The sequence below is a fragment of the Acanthopagrus latus genome, chromosome 22, assembly GCF_904848185.1.
Source record: "Acanthopagrus latus isolate v.2019 chromosome 22, fAcaLat1.1, whole genome shotgun sequence".
NCBI lineage: Eukaryota > Metazoa > Chordata > Actinopteri > Spariformes > Sparidae > Acanthopagrus > Acanthopagrus latus.
Window position 1 is genome coordinate 17,907,482 of NC_051060.1, and position 18,391 is coordinate 17,925,872.

At 41.6% G+C, this 18,391-nt stretch overlaps 1 protein-coding gene across 2 annotated transcripts in view; it reads left to right on the forward strand.

Annotated features, from left to right (window-relative positions):
* Nucleotides 1-133: 133 nt before the first annotated feature.
* The window catches only part of LOC119012053 (deleted in malignant brain tumors 1 protein-like), a 29,043-nt gene continuing 10,785 nt past the window's right edge, over nt 134-18,391 (forward strand). Inside the window, exons 1-20 of one of the 2 annotated variants that reach the window (XM_037085514.1) lie at nt 136-465; nt 628-702; nt 985-1,011; nt 1,164-1,475; nt 3,140-3,433; nt 3,531-3,845; nt 4,301-4,591; nt 4,918-5,232; nt 5,886-6,182; nt 7,625-7,933; nt 8,195-8,509; nt 9,561-9,869; nt 11,037-11,333; nt 12,619-12,927; nt 13,093-13,407; nt 14,464-14,778; nt 15,959-16,255; nt 16,701-17,009; nt 17,080-17,394; nt 18,083-18,391. In XM_037085514.1, coding sequence (XP_036941409.1) covers nt 654-702; nt 985-1,011; nt 1,164-1,475; nt 3,140-3,433; nt 3,531-3,845; nt 4,301-4,591; nt 4,918-5,232; nt 5,886-6,182; nt 7,625-7,933; nt 8,195-8,509; nt 9,561-9,869; nt 11,037-11,333; nt 12,619-12,927; nt 13,093-13,407; nt 14,464-14,778; nt 15,959-16,255; nt 16,701-17,009; nt 17,080-17,394; nt 18,083-18,391 — 5,299 coding nt within the window. In that variant the 5' untranslated portion in view covers nt 136-465; nt 628-653. Of the gene's footprint in view, nt 466-627; nt 703-984; nt 1,012-1,163; nt 1,476-3,139; nt 3,434-3,530; nt 3,846-4,300; nt 4,592-4,917; nt 5,233-5,885; nt 6,183-7,624; nt 7,934-8,194; nt 8,510-9,560; nt 9,870-11,036; nt 11,334-12,618; nt 12,928-13,092; nt 13,408-14,463; nt 14,779-15,958; nt 16,256-16,700; nt 17,010-17,079; nt 17,395-18,082 lie in introns of both variants that reach the window. The other variant, XM_037085515.1, reaches the window with a different exon arrangement.

Here is an 18,391-nt window from a genome sequence, read left to right on the forward strand (position 1 = left end):
TTTTAGAAGTGAGGGCTCCCTACTGGCGCGATATGAAGGCAATGGTGGGACTGTTGCTAGCGGTTAGCATCGTCAGCTGTGGTCGGGTCAGTTTTATGGTCTATATCTATATAAGCTCCAGCATACCCGCCATCACTGGTACCAACTAAAACACTACAAAAAACGTTGTGGTATTATTTAATTTGAATGTTTCTAATGTATGTGTATTTCTTGGTTCCTGTCATAAGTAATGTAATTTTCAAATAGTAAGTAAATATTGTGTACTCCCCTGTCTTTAATGATTGATGCAAATGTCAACATACTTCTCAGTTGCAGTCCTAGTCCTGACAGCCCCTTTACATGATGACAATCACTGGATCTCTTCATAGGGCTTCTATCCTTTGGAGGTTTTAGATGTGATATTTTTTTTTGTTAGAATTGTGATGCCATTTTAATAGCCGCACTCAGACTGGTTGAATTTAAAAGGTAAGAGGGGGACTGTCGCTGATTTTAGTAAAGACAAATATTGCATGGTTTCCAGAAATCAAGCTTTTCTTGTTGCTGTGCAAAGAACACATTTTGCACAATTATTTATTTTTTTGAATGAAGAGTAACAATACTTGTTTCTATTTTACTTTATCTCTACAGCATTTGACCTACTTTGTGGACACAATATGATCTTCACTTCTGCTGGAAAACGGCATTTGGTTTATTTGTCATTAGGTGAGTTTCAGTGTTTCCAATTTCTCTTCCACAATTTCACATTTTTCACTTTGACTTCTAAAATTAGATAATATGATCACAGCATAGTCAAAATGTTGAACAATTATATCTGTGTTTGAGACCTCTGTAAAAATGAAATGGCACATTCAAGGGGCTGATCTTGATTCATAATAAAGTCACAAATTACAGCACTAACTGTTCTGTATTTATTTAGAAATTAATGACAAATCTCTGGGTTACCAGGCTTAAATAGAACATTTGACCATATTTTTTCTGCTGCAGGTCTACTGAGTCTATCACTGCTTACAGGTCAGTAAGTAAAATGTTTCATGCCTGAAAACACAGGTATAATATTTATCTATTTAGATTTCTACAGCATGATATAATGAAAGTTACTTTCTTTTACTGAGTTAATGGTGACACAACCTACAGCTATTGCACTTTCCTTTTCCCATTTCCAGAATGTGATAAAGTCAAGCTGGTCGGTCCTTCACGTTGCTCGGGTCGAGTGGAGGTCTACCACTCTGATAGTTGGGGAACGGTGTGTGACGATCAGTGGAGCACTGCCAACGCTGAGGTGGTGTGCAGAGAGTTAGACTGCGGGACAGTTCTTGAGGCCAAGAAAGGGGCTTTTTTTGGAGAAGGAGAAGAAGAAATCTGGCTGGATGATGTGCAGTGTACTGGTCATGAGTCGTCTCTCCTCAAGTGTGAACACAGACCATTTGGACAGAATAACTGCGGCCATGGAGAAGATGCTGGAGTTGTCTGTTCGGGTAAAGTGGAGTTCAATCCCTTATCTCAGTTTATGTTTGCTGTACTTGACCCATTTCAAACACTTCAATCAAATATTGACCTACGTGCGTTTGTTGCGGGAATAGTTGAACATTTTTGGGAACATGCTTGTTTGCCCTCTTGATTAGAGTTGAGAAGCTTGAACATCTGTCAATAACATTATTGTTGGCACCACCGTGTAAAGACCACTAGATCATTCCTGTTCTCAGAGTTGCAAATAACAACAACACAGGACAAGTCGAGAGTTTATTTGATGATTTAGTCTATCGTGAAAATGTATCGCAATTTAACCTGCCTCTTCCTGGCAGAGCACGTGCCTGGTAGCAGACAAACCAATGTAAATGTAGATGGTTTCATTATTCTAAGTCCATTACATTTTGCAAATGACCAAATACTCTGTAACAGATTGTAATATAGAGCTATATAACACTTACTATGATTTAAAAAAAAAAAAAAAAATACTTGCACATTTAGAGCTTTACAGGCCAAAGCACATGGTTTGTTTATAGTAGCTCACCATGCATTAGCTAACATACAACTGAATTGTTGTTTCCATCATGTTATTTCAAAATGTGTACATCTAATTCATCTAAAATGCATGTCGAATGCTTTCCTACATCATCTGGCAGTTTGTCTGAGATGTCACTGTTGTGTAGATGGCACAGTACATGACTTACTTAACTTCACATGTTACAGCTGAAAATGACGACATAAACAGACATCTCTACAATCCAAATTAATGTCCAGTGTTCCACCTGGAATAAACTGTTGCTGTTAACATGACGTGATTCAGTCTATAGATGCTGATAGGTGGCTTAATTAAGCTGTGCCCTTGTGTTTGATATTGATATTTGGTTGATACTAGAGAGGTACCAGTCTTCTTATCTCTTCACCAATGAGTAAGAATACTTTGCTTTTGTTTGAAAAATTAAAGAGGCATTAACCTGAATTTACAGTTGGCTCATTAAATCAAGCATCACAAAATCCCACATTTTCAAGAGGTTGAGAAATACAGCTGTAAAGCAGCAGCAAACATGGCATTTATTTTAGTACATTATTGCATCTCATATTCAAAAGACAATAGATAATTTATGATTTATCAGTTCACAATATGTTTTCCACTTTGAGATGATTGCTAGTTGTTTGAAATGCTTTTGCAGCAGAGGCTCAACAGCAAGGCCAGCGTGTGATTGGCTGCTACATATGTAAAGGGCAAAGACCAGAAAGTAGAATTAGGGGAGAAACAGCCACCAGATTACACTTTTTCAAGGATGAGTCTTACTCTTCCTGTTAAACAAACTGAACTTGAAAATGAAAATTGCCCACTGGTGTGGACATTTTGCAAGATTTGTTAGCTGACTTTCAAATTGTGTAACATGACAGTTTTGTGTTGAAACCATCAAACGTGATATTTATTTGTTGTACTTGCTACCATACAGTTCAAAGATTTAAAGGCCTTGATATGATATGACTTTTTTTCTGTTAACCTGATGAATGTGATGTGGTCCTGCGTGAACAGAAAACATTCTGCCTTAGTCAGAAATGTTGGTTTCTTAGCTGGTACTCATTCCCTTCCACTTTAAAGGATTAGGTGAAATTAAGGTCTATCTTGATTTGATTCGATTTCTACCTATATGATTTGCAGAACACGTGAGGGCGGTCAACGGAAGCAATCGTTGCAATGGCAGATTGGAAGTCTACCATGAGGGCCATTGGAAACGAATATGCAGCAGTGACTGGGGCAAGGCAGAAGCTGACATGGTGTGCAAAGAGATTAACTGTGGCATCGCTGTCACTCCGACTGATGATCTACATTTTGGGGAGGCGCGTGACACAGTGGGAATCAAGACCTCCTGTTTTGGAAATGAGAGCTCGATCTCACAGTGCAAGTTTCATGAATTCCAGGAAAGCTGTGTTGATGTTACGATTTTCTGTTCAAGTGAGTCAAAACTACATCTGTATTTTTGTAGTAGTGTACATGGGTAGACTGTCTGCTGTTGTGTATGACCCTCTGCTTTTTCTTGTCCACCTGACAGGCAGTAAACCACTTCGGCTGATGAACGGGACTAATCGATGCAATGGCCGAGTGGAACTCTTCCACGATGGACAGTGGGGAACAGTTTGTGATGACAGATGGGGCATGCAGGAAGCAGCTGTCGTGTGCCGCGAGATGAACTGTGGGAATGCTCTCTCAGCCAAGCACAATGCCTTCTTCGGCAGAGGTCAGGATCAGGTTTGGTTGGACGATGTTGAGTGTTCTGGTCAGGAGAAATCCCTTGCTGACTGCCCGCACAGAGGTTTGGGAGAACACGACTGTAGCCACAGTGAAGATGCTGGTGTTGTATGCTCAGGTAATACATGCCGAACTGTCTGTTGTTAAAATGTCAAGTATACTTGAATGAAATCAGGTTGCTCAGAATCCTGATAATTGTATCTGAGTACCATGGTGATGCAGGCATACATGTATCTACTGTATAGGTATGTTGAGCCCCTGCAATTTGCTAAGATCTTTTATCAAACATTACTTACACGTCTCTTTTAGATAGAGTATAATTTCAAATCCTGTACCATGTTAGAAAATCCTCCTGCAGTCTCTCACAACTATCCTTGGCTGTTCCTATTTTTTGTGGTAGTTCTTGGTGTCATATCACAGATTTATAAGCAGTACTATCTCTTCTCCTTTCCACAAACCCTTTCATCCTGAAAAGCGGAGGGAAATACTACATCTCACTGCTGAACTAATAACGTTCTTCTCCAACATTTTAAATAAAATAGTTAACCCTGACCCTAACTGCTTCCATTCCAGCCTCAGTCAGATTGTACAACGGGACAAACCGCTGCTCTGGCAGAGTGGAGGTCTCCCAGGGTGGCCAATGGGGGAAAATTTGTAACAATAACTGGGGCCATCAAGAGTCTGAGAGGCTGTGCAAGGAACTCGGCTGCGGACCTCCAAAAAATTCTCACGAAAGCTTCCATTTTGGTGATGCCAGACTGAAAGGGTATAGGACCACATGTGCCAGAAATGTGAGCTCCATCTCTGACTGCACATTTCAAGAAATCACAGGGACATGTGAAGGTGTTTCTCTTTCATGTACAGGTAAGACGGTGTAAGGTAAGAGATGTCTGTCTTCTCTCAGATATACTGGAACTAGATGGCAGTCCTGTTGTCCAAAGTTTCCTCCTCGCACAAATCGACGGTCTAATGACATTGGGGCTTTATAAACAAAGTTGATTTAATTTGATTTGAAAGACAAAACAAAAATACATTTGAAAAAAAAGTCAACAGCAATGTCTCTTTCCAGAAATTATGAACTGGCTACTCAAGATAATCCACAGACCTTGTTGTGAGCAGTTTCATCAAGTAGCCATTTTCTCTATGGTAAAGTACTGGATTACTTTAAACATTATTGGACCTTTCCTCAGATATTCCACCGATAAGGCTTGTCAATGGCACTGACCGATGCTCTGGCAGAGTGGAGGTTATGAATGATGGCCAGTGGGGAACAGTGTGTGATGATGAGTGGGACCTCAGAGATGCAGAGGTGGTGTGCAGAGTCATTGGCTGTGGAAAAGCTCAGATGGCCAAAACGAGTGCCTTCTTTGGTCCAGGCCAGGGAGACATCTGGCTGGATGATGTCGGCTGCTTCGGGTACGAGACGTCCCTCATGCACTGCAGACATCTAACCCCCGGGGAAAATAACTGTGGTCATGAAGAAGATGCTGGTGTGGTGTGCTCAGGTATCATCTCTGATGGGTTGTTCATTCTTCTCTGTAAGAACATTGTTCACTTATTTCACATAGTGTTTCCATGCATAAATTTATCTGTTGCCCATAATGCCTCTGATGAATATTTTGCTGGTTATTAGTTCAAGAATGAAACTGTTGTATAACACTTATTTCCACTAAATTATATGAATCAGGATATAACATACGATTTGAATTAAAGTGTAACTCCACTGATTTTACACATTAATGTGGCTATTTAGGTACTGCTTATGTGTCAGTAGCTAAGATGCTGTCTGGGTAATGTAGGCACATAGTTTTGAAAAGCACACTGCTGGTCTGTTATTATATTTTTATAACACTGTTGAACTCATTCGGGACAGTTTCAAAACAAATGGTCAAAAAGAGAGCCAGAGAAATCGTCTTTTTATTCCACACATTCTTCTTTTTAAAAACTTTGCTCCTACGTTACCCACAATCTCAGATTACGTGCAGCTTCCTCTGGATACACAAAAGGCTTTATAATACTTTTTAACATATGTAGTAGTACTCCCAAGGACCTGCAAACGTAGTTTAATGTGTAATGTTACCTTTTAATCAGGTGTTTCTCTCAAATGAGTCAAAACACAGACTATCTCATTGCTATTTCTCTCTTGTTTTCTTTGCAGCTATTAGACTCATTAATGGGACTGACCAGTGCTCAGGCAGGGTGGAGATCTCCCAGGGTGGCTACCTGTCACCAGCGTTTAACTTTAACTGGGGAATGAATGAAGCTACAGTGGTGTGCAGAGAGATGAACTGTGGAAATCCGGTCAAGTTCAACGTATCATATGGTCAAGGTGGAGCTCAGAGAGGGTATAAGGTCAGTTGTAGTGGCAGAGAGAGCTCTCTGTCACAGTGCACACTGACAGAATATGTCCAGACCAGCAATGATCGTATTGAAGAGGCAGCTGTCGAATGTTCAGGTAAGACTTGGTGATAGAACTACATGGTAAAAACAGCTCTCATGCTCATCTCATTCATTTTCATTTCATAAATTGGAGACAAATTATTAGAGTTACATGGATAATAATTTATTGTTGTATTGGTATGTTTTAGGGATTGGCTTCCTTGTGAGTGACAATGTCTCTAATGTGTTGTGTCCTCAGGTTCTCAGTCATATCCAATCAGCCCTGAAACTATTATCATTGTGGCATAGTGGAAAAATGCTCTGGTTTGTTTGTATGTCTTTAAACTGTCGGTTTAATCGCCATTAATCCCACGATTGTCCATAGTTAACTCATGGTTAATCACAAATTAATCGCACATTTTTGTGCAATTAATATAACTTATTATCCCTTTAAGGTACAATTACAAGAGACGAAAAGTTTGGAGTTTACTATGAGCAATCATGTGATTATTGGAGATTCAATATTTTTTGTGATTTACAGCCCTAGAATAATTCAATAAGAAGGGTCTTGAACGACACCACAGCTGAAACGAATACTCGAGGGACTCAAATAATTCGATTACAAAAAATGGTTGCTGCAAAATCTCTGGCTCAAGGCTTCATTTGATTCCTTTCGCCCACGTTATGTGGCCACTTAGCTCAGGGATCATTTTTCCACACGGACTGTTATTGCGGACACACACACCCCTACGTTCAGAATTGAGTAGGCGTGATGGCAGAGAGCCAAGAAGCCCTCCGTAAAAGACAGAGAATGTCCAAAGTTTGGTATCATTTCACACAGAAGATAACGGTGCAGTGTGTAATGCAAAGCAGAACTGGCATGTCACAACAGCATGTCAACAAGGATTCGATATCTGAATCGAAAGCATCCAGTTGTTAAAACCAGCTAATTTAATGTAGCCTACCATCCCTAGTTAGAATGTATGGTATTTGTAGAGGCTGTAGCCTGATGTCAGTATGACTAGATATCGCACGAACAAACAAACACCTCGTCTCTCACTCTCACACACACCCTTACTCCTGGTGTTAGGAATAGTTGGAATAGTTGGAATTTTCTTTTTGCAGGAATAAAAGCCAGTTGCTTGGTCTATTCTATAGGCCTGTCATTTTCATTATATATTTAATTATTTTTCACCATATAAAACATATATATATATATATATATATATATATATATATATATATATATATATATATATATATATATAAAAAATTAATTGATGGGATGACCAGTAGAATACTCGATTCTAAAAATCTTCGATGGCTGCAGCCCTAAACGACACAGTCATTTCATCAATCAGTTACACACCTTACGCTGACATTCAGGACCAAAAGCAAATACCTCCAGAGTACACTATGTTGGGGACAATTTTGGTTCAGAAAGCACACAGATTAAAAGAAATATCAATGTTAGACTACATGTCCCGTATTCATTCACAGAATAACTGTCATTCTCAGGTAACGTGAGGTTGTCTGGTGGGCACAGTCATTGTGTTGGAAGAGTAGAGTACTATGACAAAGGCCAGTGGGGGACTGTGTGCGGTGAATCCTGGGATGTAAATGATGCAGCGGTGGTGTGCAGACAGCTGGACTGTGGGAAGAGTCATAAGATTACCACCATCACTGAGTACAGCAGTGACACAGGACAGACCTGGACTGATCAAATTGAATGCAATGGATTGGAGTCCACACTGGCTCAGTGCCCACGAAGTCCTCTCAGAGACGGAACTTGCAACACCACCTCGGTTGCTGGTGTCGTCTGCACAGGTAAGAAAATCAACAAAATAAAATTTCAAGAGATTAAACAGTCTTATTTGTTGATGTTGAGCAGTATCCATATTTTTAATATTATGAAGCATTTGTCCCCGCGACCCTGCAGAGGATTAAGCGGCGTACACATAATGTGTACAGATGATGGATGGATGGATGGATGGATGAAGCATTTGTCACTTAGTTTTGCCAAGCATTTTTAGCCACTTTCAATCTTCTGATACCAGATGATCATTTTTAGTTTATATGACTTCACAGGAAGTTTAGATGTCCAGTTGGTCAACGGTATGGATCAGTGCTCTGGCAGGGTAGAGGTCCGTCATGGTGAAGTGTGGCAAACAGTTTGTGACACAGACTGGACTCTGAGTAAAGCTCAGGTGGTGTGTGACCTGCTAGAATGTGGAACTGCACTGAACGCTTCCGGTGCTGCCCATTTTGGCCAAGGCAGTGGATCAGTGGTGGAGGCCAGTGAGTCATGCTTTGGCAACACAACATTTCTTCAGCAATGCTCAGCCAACGGTTTCCAAAGCTCAAGCTGTGGGCATGACCATGATGCAGGTGTCCAATGTGCAGGTAAAGCCTTTTAAACATCTGTTTCACAATTGTGTTCTGTTTATACACAGCAAGTAAAAACAGTAGAGTGAGAATTCAATGTATTTATGTGTTCACCCAGGTGCAACATCAGGCTTAAAATCCTGCTCGAATAAAATCTGTGTTTTTCTTCTTGTTCCTATCGTTGAATGTTTGAGCTTCACTCCAATAGTTTGATATTTTAAAAAATACACCAGTTGCTTATGTGAGTTGTTAGATGAATTGAGCAGCAAGTTGTCTTAGAGTAAAGACTGGAAAAATGGTGAAACAACTAACATTAATTAATCATAAATCAGATATAAAGAGCTACTTAGTTCTGTCCAAAAGGAACTAAAATCACTGACCAAAACCTCTTCAGCCCACTAACTGTTTCCAGTCTTACATGCTAAGCTAAGCTACCTGGCTCCTAGCTCTAGTGATATCTTCCAGAGTATGGTATCAATCCTTTAATATAATGCTCAGCAGGCAAGCAAATTCAAATATTTCTCACAAGTGAATTCATTGCTTTGATATTTTATTTGGCTGACATAAGTGAGTCATATACCACCACATTATTGTTTTGCTATTAATGGAAGCCTATTATGCTTTTCTCTCATTTTTCCTCCTTCAGTGTTTTATATAGGTTCTTGTGCATGTAAAAGATCTTGAAAGATAAAAAGGTTGAAATCTGGAAGAACAGTAGCTCCTCTCTCCTACAGAAAACACTGTGAGAAGGGAAACAGTGCTGTAGCACTGGACAGTATGAGAACACTGATATGGATTTTTATTTAGCATTATTACATGTCAACCTGTTGTAGTAGTAACCCCCAGAAAAATTATGAGATTGAAAATGAGCATGAAATGTCTTCTTTGAAATGAACTTTTGATGATGATGATGATGAGAACAGCATGATATGAAATGTCCTCATATTGTTTTAAAATGAAAACCTTTCTGTTTAATAATCCAAATACACTTTTATGGTTATATATAAACGCATGTTTCAAGGATTGTCCTTTGCATTTGGACTCACATCATTTCTGTCCTCATATGCAGCACGGCTCCGGTTGGCCAGCGGCTCAAGTCAGTGCTCTGGCAGAGTGGAGATCCTCTATAAAGGCCAGTGGGGAACTGTGTGTGATGATGAATGGGAAATGGCCGATGCTGATGTTGTATGTAGACAGCTTGGCTGTGGTCACGCAGTTTCTGCTCCTACAAGTGCCCACTTTGGTAGAGGCAGTGGTCCAATATGGCTGGATGATGTGGAGTGTACTGGCCAAGAGTCTGCTCTCTCACACTGTAATCACAACAGATTTGGACAAAATAACTGCGGGCACGGTGAAGACGCTGGTGTTGTATGCTCAGGTAACAATGTTGAAAATTACATTTTATTTTTGAATCTTATTTATAATTAATTTTAATTAAAGGGTCATTTCAACTGCTCCCTCTGGGTTGGGGGAGTGTTCCTGCCTCAAGTGGAGGAGTTTAAGTATCTTGGGGTCTTGTTTGCAAGTGAGGGAAGGATGGAGTGTGAGATTTACAGGCGGATCGGTGCAGCGGCCACAGTAATGCGGTCATTGTATCGGTCTCTTGTGGTGCAGAGAGAGCTGAGCCGAAAGGAGAAGCTCTTGATTTACCGGTCAATCTATGTTCCTACCCTCACCTGTGGCCATGACCTTCGGGTCGTGACCGAAAGAATAAGATCCCGGATACAAGCGGCCGAAATGAGTTTCCTCCACAGGGTTGCAGGGCGATCTCTTAGAGATAGGGTGAGGAGCTCTGTCACCCGGGAGGAGCTCGGAGTAGAGCCGCTGCTCTTCCACATTGAGAGGAGCCAGCTGGTGCCCCCAGGATGCCTTCCTCGGGAGGTGTCCCTGGCATGTCCAACCGGGAGGAGACCCCGTGGAAGACCCAGGACACGCTGGAGTGACTATGTCACTCGGCTGACCTGGGAATGCCTTGGGATCCTGCTGGAGCAGCTGGAGGGAGTGTCTGGGGAGAGGGAAGTCTGGGTGTCCCTGCTTAGACAGCTGCCCCCGCGACCAGGCCCCGGATAACGTGGAAGAAGATGGATGGATGGATGGATGGATGGATGGATGGATGGATGGGTCATTTCGCTAATTTTAAATGTTAATATGTGTTTTTAGGTCTTGTGAAGTAATACTGCGTACATCTCAGTAGCTAAGATGCTTTCTGGGTAATGTAGGCACAAGGTTTTGAAAAGTAGTCATTAGGTCTTTTTCATTTCACGCATTCTTCCTCTTTTTCAAAAACCTGACACCTACTTTACCCACAATGCAACTTAGCCACTGACTAACATCACTGGTGGCAATCCATCAGATTACACACTGCTTCCTCCACAGCCACAGAAGGCTTTATAATACTTTTTCACATATGTGGCAGTACTCCTCAAGACCTGCAAACATATTTTAATGTGTAAAATGGTGGAGTTACCCTTTAATCAGATGCTTCTTTCAAACGTGTCAAAACACAGACTATCTAATTGCTTTTTCTCTCTTGTTTTCTTTGCAGCCATTAGACTCATTAATGGGACTGACCAGTGCTCAGGCAGGGTGGAGATCTCCCAGGGTGGCTACCTGTCACCAGCGTTTAACTTTAACTGGGGAATGAATGAAGCTACAGTGGTGTGCAGAGAGATGAACTGTGGAGATCCTGTCAAGTTTAACGTATCATATGGTCAAGGCGGAGCTCAGAGAGGGTATAAGGTCAGTTGTAGTGGCAGAGAGAGCTCTCTGTCACAGTGCACACTGACAGAATATGTCCAGACCAGCAACGATCGTGTTGAAGAGGCAGCTGTCCAATGTTCAGGTAAGACTTGGTGATGAATGGAAATTTGAATTCCTTTACTTATTATTAAAAGATATATAACTACATGGTAAAGCAGCTCTTGTGCACATCTCATTTGAAAATGGACTATAAAGCTGGGAATGCTTCAGGGATTGGATTCCTTGTGATTGGCAAGTCTCTGCTGTGGCGTCTTCAGGATCTCAGTCAGATTCAATGAGGCCTAAAACCATTATCACTGTGGTATAGTGGAAAAATGCTCTGGCTTGTTTGTATGTCTTTAAACTAGAGCTGACAGTTTAATCACCATCAATCAAATTATTGTCATTAGTTAACTCTAGTTTTTGTTTTCAGTACATTGACAAATACTGTCCACAGTATTTTCCAGAATAACCTCAAAGGTACTACATGCTCAAAAATTACTCTGAAAGCATTACATCAAAAACTGTGGCCCAGCAAGCAACAACAGATGGTGATTGACCTGAACTCAACATTCTTCAGTAATACTTACACAATGTAGTTTCCAACATTACACTTGCAAAGGTTAACTAGCGATGTTTCTCGTCCTGCAAGCTGTAGCCACACATTGAACTATCACTGCTGAAAGCTTGTCTCATGTCAAGTTGTCCAGGTTTCTCTGTTGCAAATTTTCCAGCGTGGTCTTCTTTTTGTGAGGGGGAGGAGGGGCGCTCTGCATCAGCTGTGTGCTTGGCCAGCAAGTGGTATTTGAGACTCCATGTACTCCAGTGGTAACTCAGTTCACACTGACAGTAAATGCAGATAACTTTGTTCTTGTTGAGAGAACCATGTGGCAGGGCTTTGAAGCTGAACTTGCCATTCAAAAGACCTTTTTTCCTTATTCATTTCTGCTCACGGAGGTTTGTTTATGCTTGCCATCCACAATGCTTCCATTGTATCGCTTCCCTATTTCCCAAACTACGGGGTGGGCTGAGGGTCATAAAACAGGTGCATTAATTGTGTGTCAAAAAAAGATTTTAAGAGGAATTTGTGTTAATGTGTTATCAAAAACTTGAAAAATATGCCTTCAAGGCATATTTAGACAATATAAAAAAATGTGTGATTCATCGCAAGTTAACTATGGACAGTGATTAATTGTGATTCTAACCACACACTGATTGCACCAGTCAAATTACACTACATACATTGACAGTCAGTACCAAAGACAAAAAAAACTCCAGAGTACACTATGTGGGGGGCAGTTTTGACTCAAAAAGCACACAGATAAAAAGAAATATCAAAATTAGATCGCATGTACTGTATTCATTCACAGAATAACTGTCATTCTCAGGTAACGTGAGGTTGTCTGGTGGGCACAGTCGTTGCGTTGGAAGAGTGGAGTACTATGACAAAGGCCAGTGGGGGACTGTGTGCGGTGAATCCTGGGATATGAATGATGCAACGGTGGTGTGCAGACAGCTGGACTGTGGGAAGAGTCATAAGATTACCACCATCGCTGAGTACGGCAGCGGCACAGGACAGACCTGGACTGATCAAATTGAATGCAATGGATTGGAGTCCACACTGGCTCAGTGCCCACAAAGTCCTCTCAGAGACGGAACTTGCAACACCACCTCGGTTGCTGGTGTTGTGTGCTCAGGTAAGAAAATCAACAAAATAAAATACATTCTTATTTGTTGATGTTGAGCAGTATCCATATTTGTTGTATTATTCATCTTTTCGTCACTTAGTTTTGCCAAGTGTTTTTAGCCACTTTCAATCTTCTGATACCAGATGATCATTTTTAGTTTATATGACTTCACAGGAAGTTTGGAAGTCCGACTGGTCAACAGTAGGGATCAGTGCTCTGGCAGGGTAGAGGTCCGTCATGGTGACATGTGGCAAACAGTGTGTGACACAGACTGGACTCTGAGTAAAGCTCAGGTGGTGTGTGACCTGCTAGAATGTGGAACTGCACTGAACGCTCCAGGTGCTGCCCATTTTGGCCAAGGCAGTGGATCAGTGGTGGAGGCCAGTGAGTCATGCTTTGGCAACACGACATTTCTTCAGCAATGCTCAGCCAATGGTTTCCAAAGCTCAAGCTGTGGGCATGACCATGATGCAGGTGTCCAATGTGCAGGTAAAGCCTTTTAAACATCTGTTTCACAATTGCATTCTGTTTATACACAGCAAGTAAAAACAGTGGAGTGAGAATTCAATGTATTTATGTGTTCACCCAGGTGCAACATCAGGCTTAAAATCCCGCTCCAGTAAAATCTGTGTTTTTCTTCTTGTTCCTCTTGATCGTTGAATGTTTGAGCTTCATTCTAATAGTTCGATATTTTAGAAAACACACCAGTTTGCTTTGCTTACAAGAGTTGTTAGATGAAGCGAGCAGCTAGTTGGCTTAGAGTAAAGAGTGGAAAAATGGTGAAACAGTTAACCTTAATTAATCATAATTCAGATATAAAGAGCTACTTAGTGAGCTGAAGAGGTTCTGGTTGGTGGGTTTAGTTCCTTTTGGACAGAGCCAAGCTAACTGTTTCCAGTCTTACATGCTAAGCTAAGCTACCTGGCTCCTAGCTCTAGTGATATCTTCCAGAGTATGGTATCAATCCTTTGATGTAATGCTCAGCAGGAAAGCAAATTCAAATATTTCTCACACGTGAATTCATTGTTTTGACATTTTATTTGGCTGACATAAGTGAGTCATATTCCACCCTATTATTGTTTTGCTATTAATGGAAGCCTATTATGATTCTCCCTTATTTTCCTTCCTTCAGTGTTTTATATAGGTTCTTGTGCATGTAACAGATCTTGAAATTTAAAGAGGTCGAAGTCAGTAAGAACAGTAGCTCCTCTCTCTTACAGAAAACATTGTGAGAAGGGAAACAGTGCTGTAGCGTTAGACAGTATGAGAACACTGATATGGCTTCTTAGTTAGCACTAAAACATGTCAACCTGTTCTAGTAGTAACCCTCAGAAAAATTACGAGATTGAAAATAAGCATGAAATGTCTTGATGATGAGAACAGCATAATATGAAATGTCTTCATATTGTTGTAAAAATGAAAAGCTTTGTGTATCTATACACACAAATGAAATTTAATTATCCAAATACACTTTTATAATTGTATATAAAAGCATGTTTCAAGGATTGTCCTTTGCATTTGGACTCACATCATTTCTGTCCTCAGATACAGCACAGATCCGGTTGGCCAGCGGCTCAAGTCAGTGCTCTGGTAGAGTGGAGATCCTCTATAAAGGCCAGTGGGGAACTGTGTGTGACGATGAATGGGAAATGGCCGATGCTGATGTTGTATGTAGACAGCTTGGCTGTGGTCACGCAGTTTCTGCTCCTACAAGTGCCCACTTTGGTAGTGGCAGTGGTCCAATATGGCTGGATGATGTGGAGTGTACAGGCCAAGAGTCTGCTCTCTCACACTGTAATCACAACAGATTTGGACAAAATAACTGCGGGCACGATGAAGACGCTGGTGTTGTATGCTCAGGTAACAATGTTGAAAATTACATTTTATTTTTGAATCTTATTTATAAATAATTTTAATTAAAGGGTCATTTTACCTGCTCCCTCCGGGTTGGGGGAGTGTTCCTGCCTCAAGTGGAGGAGTTTAAGTATCTTGGGGTCTTGTTTGCAAGTGAGGGAAGGATGGAGTGTGAGATTTACAGGCGGATCGGTGCAGCGGCCACAGTAATGCGGTCATTGTATCGGTCTCTTGTGGTGCAGAGAGAGCTGAGCCGAAAGGCGAAGCTCTTGATTTACCGGTCAGTCTGTGTTCCTACCCTCACCTGTGGCCATGACCTTCGGGTTGTGACCGAAAGAATAAGATCCCGGATACAAGCTGGCGAAATGAGTTTCCTCCACAGGGTTGCAGGGCGAACTCTTAGAGATAGGGTGAGGAGCTCTGTCACCCGGGAGGAGCTCGGAGTAGAGCCGCTGCTCTTCCACATTGAGAGGAGCCAGCTGGTGCCCCCAGGATGCCTTCCTTGGGAGGTGTTCCTGGCATGTCCAACCGGGAGGAGACTCCGTGGAAGACCCAGGACACGCTGGAGTGACTATGTCACTCGGCTGACCTGGGAATGCCTTGGGATCCTGCTGGAGCAGCTGGAGGAAGTGTCCGGGGAGAGGAAAGTCTGGGTGTCCCTGCTTAGACAGCTGCCCCCGCGACCAGGCCCTGGATAACGCGGAAGAAGATGGATGGATGGATGGATGGGTGGATGGATGGATGGATGGATGGATGGATGGGTCATTTCGCTAATTTTAAATGTTAATATGTGTTTTTAGGTCTTGTGAAGTAATACTGCGTACATCTCAGTAGCTAAGATGCTTTCTGGGTAATGTAGGCACAAGGTTTTGAAAAGTAGTCATTAGGTCTTTTTCATTCCACGCATTCTTCCTCTTTTTCAAAAACCTGACACCTACTTTACCCACAATGCAACTTAGCCACTGACTAACATCACTGGTGGCAATCCATCAGATTACACACTGCTTCCTCCACAGCCACAGAAGGCTTTATAATACTTTTTCACATATGTGGCAGTACTCCTCAAGACCTGCAAACATAGTTTAATCTGTAACATTGGTGCAGTTACCCTTTAATCAGATGTTTCTTTCAAATGTGTCAAAACACAGACTATCTAATTGCTCTCTCTCTCTTGTTTTCTTTGCAGCCATTAGACTCATTAATGGGACTGACCAGTGCTCAGGCAGGGTGGAGTTTTCCCACAGTAACCACTGGTCAACAGCATTTAACGTGAACTGGGGAATGAATGAAGCTACAGTGGTGTGCAGAGAGATGAACTGTGGAGATCCTGTCAAGTTCAACGTATCATATGGTCAAGGCGGAGCTCAGAGAGGGTATAAGGTCAGTTGTAGTGGCAGAGAGAGCTCTCTGTCACAGTGCACACTGACAGAATATGTCCAGACCAGCAACGATCGTGTTGACGAGGCAGCTGTCCAATGTTCAGGTAGGACTTGGTGATGAATGGAAATTTGAATTCCTTCACTTATTATGAAAAGAGATATAACTAAATGGTAAAGCAGCTCTTGTGCACATCCCATTTCTTTTCTTTTTGGAAATTTTGGTCAAATGTTTAGAATAAAATGGGCCGGGTCATAACACTGGTACGTTAATTGTGTGTCAAAAAACCCCATAAGATTTTAAGAGGAATTTGTGTTAATGTGTTATCAAAAACTTGAAAAATATTCCTTAAAGGTACATTTCAATATAAGAAATTAACTATTGACAATCGTGTGATTAATTGCATACATTGACAGTCAGTGCCAAATACAGAAAAACTCGAGTGCAATATGTGGGAGACAATTTTGGCTAAAAAAGCACACAAATAAAAAGAAATATCAAAATTAGACCGCATGTACTGTATTCATTCACAGAAGAACTGTCATTCTCAGGTAACGTGAGGTTGTCTGGTGGGCACAGTCGTTGTGTTGGAAGAGTGGAGTACTATGACAAAGGCCAGTGGGGGACTGTGTGCGGTGAATCCTGGGATATGAATGATGCAGCGGTGGTGTGCAGACAGCTGGACTGTGGGAAGAGTCATAAGATTACCACCATCGCTGAGTACGGCAGCGGCACAGGACAGACCTGGACTGATCGAAATGAATGCAATGGATTGGAGTCCACACTGGCTCAGTGCCCACGAAGTCCTCTCAGAGACGGAACTTGCAGCACCACCTCAGTTGCTGGTGTCGTCTGCACAGGTAAGGAAATCTACAAAAATTCAAAGTCTTCTGATAACAGATAATCATTTTAGCTTACCTTATTTCACAGGAAGTTTGGAAGTCCGGCTGGTCAACAGTAGGGATCAGTGCTCTGGCAGGGTAGAGGTCCGTCATGGCGACGTGTGGCAAACAGTTTGTGACACAGACTGGACTCTGAGTAAAGCTCAGGTGGTGTGTGACCAACTAGAATGTGGAACTGCACTGAACGCTCCAGGTGCTGCCCATTTTGGCCAAGGCAGTGGATCAGTGGTGGAGGCCAGTGAGTCATGCTTTGGCAACACGACATTTCTTCAGCAATGCTCAGCCAACGGTTTCCAAAGCTCAAGCTGTGGGCATGACCATGATGCAGGTGTCCAATGTGCAGGTAAAGCCTTTTAATCATCTGTTACACAATTCTATTCTCTTTATACATTGCAATTAAAAACAGTTGAGTGGGAAAACAATTAATTCATTTTTATCCAGGTGCAATGATATCTTACAGACTTTGTTATCAATATTTGAATCTAATTCATAACAAGTAAGCCAATAATGATATTTCACATGATATTTCTATTCAATTATATTTGATTTGGTTTACATAAGTGGCACATTGAGTCTTATTCCATTGTTGTATTGTTCATTTTGTCCATGTAAACGATGTGGCAAGTCAAAAAGGTCAAAATCATCTCTCCCACAGGAAACTCTGCTCCTAAAATGCCTCATCAGTAGTCTCTATTTTATTTCTGTGACATCACACTATGTCACCATGTCACACTTTTTCATATTTCGTGCCTCATGACTAGTTTGGCACACACAAATTGATTTAGCACAGCTGCCCTGTTGTTAGCAGTGCCGGGTAGGCATGAACTTCTGACTATGGTGATGAGACAAGCACTGTTTGCTAAATATACTATGAAATGTCTTCACATTGTTTTAAAATGACAATTTTTATGCATCAGTGTACATGAATGAAATTCAATAATCCAGATATACTTTTATAATTGTATATAAATGCATGTTTTAAGGATTGTCCTTTGCATTTTGATTCACTTCATTTCTGTCCTCATATGCAGCACAGATCCGGTTGGCCAGCAGCTCAAGTCAGTGCTCTGGCAGAGTGGAGATCCTCTATAAAGGCCAGTGGGGAACTGTGTGTGATGATGAATGGGAAATGGCCGATGCTGATGTTGTATGTAGACAGCTTGGCTGCGGTCACGCAGTTTCTGCTCCTAGAAGTGCCCACTTTGGTAGTGGCAGTGGTCCAATATGGCTGGATGATGTGGAGTGTACAGGCCAAGAGTCTGCTCTCTCACACTGTAATCACAACAGATTCGGACAAAATAACTGCGGGCACGGTGAAGACGCTGGTGTTGTATGCTCAG